The following is a 7,418-nucleotide window of genomic DNA, read 5'->3' as shown; positions in this document are numbered from 1 at the left end:
CAGCAATGGTGGGTCACCCCCACATTTTGGCAAGTGTTTTTTGAAGCACGTGCAGCCAGGGTTGCCCCACTTCCAAACAGCCTGAACAGTTCATTTTTTTCCTAGAAATAGTTCAAAATGAATCTTTTATGGCATGGCGTCTTTCTATGGTAGAGAGCGATTGTCCCGGCATGCTTTCAAGGATGATGAATTCTTAGTTTAGAGAAACAGAGCTGTTGAATTAATTTTTTTTTAATTATATGAATCCATCACAGTGAAAGAAAAAAAAAAGTAAAAATCAGTCTTGGTTTAAATCAACAAGAGGGTGCAATTGAAAAGGGACAGAATGGTCTTTTAAGAGTTTCTCTGCTTCTTTCTAAGAGATATATATTGAAAGTTTCAATGTAAATCAGAATAAGTTTTCCAACATGACCATTTCAACAACTGCCAGAAAAAACGTTCCCCTTGGCAGGGCCGAGACCAGCGCTGAGCCTTCTGGCTGTACAACAGCATTTGTCTGGAGGCTGTAAAGCTATAACCACGCAGGGTCCCTGGGGATGGACACTATCATGCTTCGCAAACAAGGTTTTACTCACATTTATCAGCTGTAGCAAAGGAACAAGGACCTGGGTTTATGTGTGGTCAGGTTCTCAAACAAATATAGAAATATATATTCAAGCTATCTATGAAAACAAACATCTGGCAGCTTGGCCAAAACCAATATACAGAGGGACGCCAGCTCTCCGCTTTTCTGTCTGCAATACAGCGGAGCAATCCGCAGGGGCTGCATTGCATTAAACGGATTTAAGCGGTGCGCCCCATCGAGGGGGTGTGCGCGTGCGGTTGTGTGCACGGAGGTGTCTGCTGCTGTCCTCCTGCTTCAGAGGAAGAAATCCATTCGAGCATCCACTGCCATCGCATGCCCTGTGGATCTCCCTTCAGCGGTATCCCACTCCCCTCGATTTTCCTCCACAAGCGCAGAAAAGTTCAAAGATGATCATAAGGTGCTATTAATGATTAATTTTTTTCTTTTTTTATTATATAGTGCTTGTTTTCCTGCTGGTCCTGCATTGATTCCCTGGCAGCTTTCTGCTTCGTCAGAGGGATGCTCAAGTGGCACTTGCGGACGTGCCGCAGCACGAGGGCAAATGTCACTTTTCAGCAGCTCTTGCGTGAAACAGGGAGAAGGGGAGTGAAGGGCAATGGCATGCTCAAGCTCAGCACTACCTCCCAAATTTTTGTATGGGTTAGAGAGACACCTTGGACAATGTTTACATAAATGCCTGCATATAAAAACCAAATTCACTGGCTGACCTCACCAGCTGCCCTTGGTTGAATGCTGTACTCCACTAAGGGCTTTAAGGAGCACAGTGATATTTAAAAAACAACAAATAAAAAAAAGAATCAAAGCTACCTGGTGGCTATTCCTACAGCCCAACTGCTAGGAAAACAGGGTTTAATGAAGCTGCCTGGGATCCATCACCACCCCCACGAGTGCAGTATTCAGTCCTTGGCCATGAATAATCCCTGACGCTTCAGGAGCAAAAATATCTCAGAAAACACGACACACCGTGAAACACCATCAATGGACGAGAGAAGGGAAATGCCTGCCTGCCGTCCATGGAGATTGGTCCGCAGTCTGCAGCACAAACCCCCTGATTTCCTTTCCCCAAAATTAAAAACTTGTTTAAAATATTGGTAAGTTATGCTGCCCTTTTTGAAAACCCAGCCGTGTATTTGCTGTAGCAACAGGCAACACAGAACAGCCTCCTCGCTAAATAAAAATCTACCTGGTCCCCATTCATTCTCTCAACGTTCGAGAACTTAAGAGCAGAGGAGCGTAAAATTTCGTCTGCTGCTTTCTGACACGCAGAGGCAGTTGCAAACTCCATGTGGCTTTCTAGGTACATTCCTGTCTGACTGTTTTCCTTAGAAAGAGCAATGCCAACCGCATCTCTCCACTCTCCCACAGCACTTCAGACCTAACAGCAGAATGTAAACAGCACTTCTCCCCAGCTGAAACAGGATCGGTGCTTTCCCATTTCACAAGACGGGGAAAAAAAAAACAACCTCCACCAAATACCAAAATGAGAGAGGTACATAATTAAACAGTTAGCTGAAATAAAAATTCCCAGCGAGGCCGGTCTGCAGTTTCACCCGGTCCGAGGGCACACTGAGCGCTCAGGGGATGTGCCCAGGGCTGGTGGCTGAGGTTTGGTTATCCCCGACCTTGAAATGCAGACACCATCCATCACACGCGTGGGACTGACAGGCAACCTACGGACACGTCCACATGCAGGGAACAAGCCAGTGCCCACCTCCCATCTAGCACAGCTATGGGGTTTCTATATTTTTGTGCTAATTCACAGTCCCACTTCACTGTTGGATGGGATAATAACGGGTCTGAATGCTACAAGGGAGAAATGGAAGGACTAATAAAATATGCAACATCAGTGGGTGTTTTGAGGTTTCTGTTTGTTTGTTTTTTTCTGAGTTTTTTTTTGTTTTGTTTTTGGTATTTTGCAGGGTTTGGGGGAAGAGTGGGTGTTTTGAGGTTTCTGTTTGTTTTTTTCTGAGGTTTTTTTGGTTTGTTTTTGGTATTTTGCAGGGTTTTGGGTTTTTTTTGTTTTGTTGTTGTTTGGTTTGGGTTTTTTTTAGTTTATTGTTTGGTTTTTATAAAAACCTTCATATCCAGCACACAGGAATGCGGGAAGCCCCGTTCCACAGCCCATTAGATGAAGTGGGTGTTTTGAGGTTTCTGTTTGTTTTTTTCTGAGGTTTTTTTGGTTTGTTTTTGGTATTTTGCAGGGTTTTGGGTTTTTTTTGTTTTGTTGTTGTTTGGTTTGGGTTTTTTTTAGTTTATTGTTTGGTTTTTATAAAAACCTTCATATCCAGCACACAGGAATGCGGGAAGCCCCGTTCCACAGCCCATTAGATGAAGGTGACCGGCATCATGATCAAAAGGTTCCCATCCAGCCCAATGACACCCGCGGGACACCCAGCGACGTCGCTGGGGAAAGGTGATGCTTACCGGGTTCTCCGCGCCGGCCAGGCTTCCCCCGCCTCCCCGGAGGGCCTGCGGAAAGCAGAGAGCAGAGGGTTAGCGATGCCCCGCGGGCAGCGAGTTTGGGAGGGGACCCGCCACGTCCTTCCCTTTGGATCCAGACCGCCTCATGTCTTCCCCCCTTTCCCAACTACCGAGAAAATAGCAGGCTGTACATCTTAAATACCACGTTCTTTCACAAAATTTATCGTTTTGGTGAAAAAGCGGAGGCCAGGCTCCTAGGCAAGCCGGGAAGCAAGTTTTGAAGTTATTAGTGTTGCCCATGTAGTAGAGGGAATCAGGTCTTAAATGCTCCAAAAGTCTGCAAAAGACTTTGCAGAGCAGCTGGCAGTCCTGCACAGTCCATGCATGCTGCAAATGGCTGTTACAGTCTTGCAAATCACAATATTTAAAGTATTAAAATGAGGAACAGAAACCCTTTGCTACTAATCGTTATCTGAGTCAGAAAAAGGTTTTGTGCAGACTGCTAACACAGCCCAGATCTGATCATACCTTTGTAATTTCAGACTCAGGTTTCAGATATAAAACTTGCTTGTATTCTTACCCTTCTGAGCAGCAATAGCTAAACAATCAAGAAAATACCATAAATGACAAAATACCATTAATCAAGAAAAAAAGGCACTTAAACAATAAACACGGATACAGAACACTGCTCCAGCACACGTCGAGCACCCAGCTCCCTGACAAAGCCGTAACGACGTGTCCTTCATGCTGTTAGTTGACATGTTGCAGCCTCTCTGCTGCAGCAAGTCTTCCCTGCCCGGGAGCCGGCGGCATCCACGCTCCCACAACACTCGTGTTGCCAGATGGGGACAAAAAGTCACTTTTTGTAGCCTTCTGCAGCAGGTCAGCCAGCTCCGGAGAAGCATTTGCTGGGTGACAGCAATGTTAACAACAAAAAGCAAGACCTCGCTTTTTATCTGTGAAACTACACTGCTCCCTCTCCTTTCTGCTGCTTTTTTTTTTTTCCCGCTTTAAGGGAAAAGGACGATAAACAAAAGATCATTAAATACTTCTGCCCTCCTATCAAGATTTCCTTCTGCATAAGCATCTCTCTGCCCAAACATGTAGCTGTGTCTCCAGCCATGGCCTGGAGTTTTTACTCTTTAAAGTTAGGATAAACTGTACAGCGCTCCCTCTCCCCAGCCCCTCTGCACATCTCCAGCAGACACCCCGGCCCTCGCAGGCGGGCTACGGCAGGAGCTCCAAGCCCCACGTGCTCCTCTCACTATGGGGATGGCCACCATAGGGGCTACTTCGCAAGGGCTCGGTAGAAAACGTCTGTCGGAGCTCCCTAGGCGACTTGCTCACCATTTTCTGGGGGCAGGCGGGGGGGAGGCGTATTTTCAGACTCCTTAATTCTTGAAATCAGGTAGATGATTATACCACGTTACACTCAAGAGGAACGTTTACTCCCTTCCAGCCTGAAGTCAAGCTGCTCTGGAGGGGAACCATGACTTTGATGAAGCACCTTTTCCAACCTCGGAGACCAGATGTGACCGAGCGATTAAAGCTAATCTACCTGTACCACTCTCTTGGCTAATTGTGGTAGTCTGACCCCTGGGCAGAGCCTGAACCTCCTCAGCAGGCTGCAGCCTCCCCATGCCCCCTCCGCTCCCCCGGGGTGCGGGGGGCTGCTTTAAACACCAGCCTTGCTTAATCCTGCGGTGTCTTTTGATAGACTCCTCCTGGATGCATTTAATCTAGAGCGACTCGCTCAGTAGTGATTTTGCTTTTACCTCTTCTGCTAGCAGCGGTGAGAAAGCACAGGGTTTCTTGGGGAGTAGGAAGTGTCCTAATGAAGCTGTAGGAGAGGGAGACCGAGTTTTTAAACAAGTGACTAATGAGTTGGTAGCGATGCTTTTAGGCAATTTAGAGGAGGGCTGATATCGAAGGGCAAATGCACGGAGCTCCCACGTAAAGCTCAGGTTGGAGCCTTTCAACTGAGAACGTGAGAAACCTGTGAGAAACCAAAGATTCTGTTTAAAAGGACATTTAATACTGATTATTGTATTTTTTTTTTAAACTTAAGGGATTTCTTAATACTTCACGCCAAAAGGGAAGAATTGGCTATTGCCTACACTGGCACAGGTTGCCCAGAGAGGTTGTAGATGCCCCATCCCTGGAAACATTCCAGGTCAGGTTGGACGGGGCTCTGAGCAACCTGCTCTAGTTGAAGATGTCCCTGCCCACGGCAGGGGGGTTGGACTAGATGACCTTTAAATGCCCCTTCCAACCCAAACCATTCTATGATCTTATGATTCTTTCCCTACAGTCTGCAAGGAAATCTGTAAGATGGGTGCAGCACATGGAATTACAAGTATGGCATGCTTGTGGCAACTGTGAGATAAACCAAAGTGGAGAGAGAGAGAAAAAAGAAAAGAAAAAAAAAAAATCCATTCTCATCAGTTTTACTTGTTTTTATCTGAAAGCAATTTGGTCAAAAGAAAAAAACAAGTATTTTGGAAACAACATCTAGAATCCTGCTGCCATTCAATAACTGAATATGGAAACGTCTCTGAGGAGAGAAAAAATTTAGTGGGGATTAAAAGGAAGAACATGACACCCAGTACCCAGTTTGGGCAAGACTTGCGAGCGAGCCGCAATCCTGCGATGCAGATGTGGGCGAGCAGAAGGAGAGAGACCTCCCGGCTCCCTGCAGCGAGAGGACAGCACGCAGGAGTAACCCAGGAGTCATTAACACCATCTGCAACCTTGTCCTGTGCAGATGTGATTAAGTCCATGGTCTGCACAATTGGAAATTATTATTTTAGCAATTTCTAACCTATGCTGGGAGGTCAGCTTTGGATACTGCTAAAAGAGCTGGGCATAAAGTGAATCCATATTACACCTCTCATTTCCAACCCCTTTAAGAGACTACAAAGGAAATCAGGGAGGCCTGGGAATTTGTTTGAAGATAAACGTTCACTGTAAACTGTTACCTAATGACTCCATCTCCCAAGACCTTGCAGTTTCATGCGTGTTCAATATAATTAAGATTTATGTTGCATTAATGTCAATTGGGTAATAGCTGAGCCTTTTCTTCTAACCGTGCCAGCTCCGCTGTATCAGTTCTGGGAGTTCTTTATTTACATTGTTATGAAAGACGGTTTTGGAGAAGAGAATGAATACAAAGCATAAAACAGTCTATTTTTAAACAACTTGTCACGTTCAAGCTAAACAGCCTTAATCCAGGGCATAATACGCAATTTCTGACAACACCATAAGCTTTGCAGTGAGATAATAGATTTAGTAACGCAAAGACAAAGGAAGAGAATGAAATATATTGCTATTTGGAAGCATTATGAGGAAGAACTGATGGGTGCATCTAAAGAATAGCTACTCAGAAACAAGGTAAGAAGTTCAGAGTACACAGTCTCAATTGACTTAGCTGTTCTGCTGGGTAGCAGCCACTTACGTCATCTACTGTGGGTGAGTAAATGAAATATTAAAAGTCAACATCACTTTATAGTTCATGTAAAATATCATTAAGAGCCAAAACCACGTACTTGTTCACAGTGCAGTAAGTTACCCCCGTCTGAACTAATTTACCCACTGCAAATCGAGCTGCTCAATGAACTCCGTAATCCATCAATACCAGGAAAACAGGTCTATGGCACTACACGTGCTTAACGTCTTTTCACTCCTCGTAATTAAATCAAATCTGGTGCTTGACCCACGTTCCCAGGCGTGGGAGGCTATAACGCTGCCTCCTGTCCCTTCAGCTTCGTGGGCAAATTGCTGCCTGCCGTACTGTTGGGCATAATAAGGTAAATCGATGTTCATCAAGAATAAGGTGAGTTTAAAATGCCAGCAAGAAAAAGAGCTCCAGCCCAGCAAAACCTCACTGAAGTGACAAGATAGCTGATGCTTTTTAAATGTTAAGCCAGTGAAGCAATTTTTACCCAAGAACTTGTGGCACCAGGCTTATGCTATCTTTCCACTTACGCTTCTCCTACACATCACCCTTCTCCACTGAGAACATATACACAGACATATCAACCATAAATCCGTGCCCATCTCTTTCTTCAAGCCATGTGCTGCTGGGGCCCTCGGGGACTTTTTTTTTTTTTTTTGATATGTTGATACAAAGAAGTAGTTGGGAACAACATTCAAGTAAAAACCTTGGCCAAATGAAACGAAGACCTATCTTACTGGATATCTATAAATCAGAGGATTTTTTTTCCCTTGCAAGCATGACAGTAAGCTGGTGATGTTGTGACCTCTTAATTACAACTGTCGAGCTTACTTTTAAGGGCTTTATTTTCTAGATGAACTCATATCTAACTCATCGTGCTCTAACACGGGATTAAGTTTTACACCATTTTGGAGGGTCCACCCACTCGCATAATTTGTTGTTTTGTTTTGGGTTTTT

General features: G+C 44.8%; 1 protein-coding gene across 1 annotated transcript in view; it reads right to left on the bottom strand.

The window, feature by feature from the left end:
* COL23A1 (collagen type XXIII alpha 1 chain) overlaps window positions 1-7,418 on the bottom strand; it is a 205,498-nt gene that overhangs the window by 57,078 nt on the left and 141,002 nt on the right. Inside the window, exon 2 of the mRNA XM_019473849.1 lies at window positions 3,011-3,055. Within this exon, the coding sequence (XP_019329394.1) occupies window positions 3,011-3,055 (45 nt within the window). The remainder of the gene's footprint in view (window positions 1-3,010; window positions 3,056-7,418) is intronic.

The sequence above is a fragment of the Aptenodytes forsteri genome, unplaced genomic scaffold (genome assembly GCF_000699145.1).
Source record: "Aptenodytes forsteri isolate BGI_AS27 unplaced genomic scaffold, ASM69914v1 Scaffold54, whole genome shotgun sequence".
NCBI classification, from domain to species: domain Eukaryota; kingdom Metazoa; phylum Chordata; class Aves; order Sphenisciformes; family Spheniscidae; genus Aptenodytes; species Aptenodytes forsteri.
Note: the sequence above shows the minus strand (reverse complement) of the source record. Positions and strands in the feature narration are given on the sequence as shown.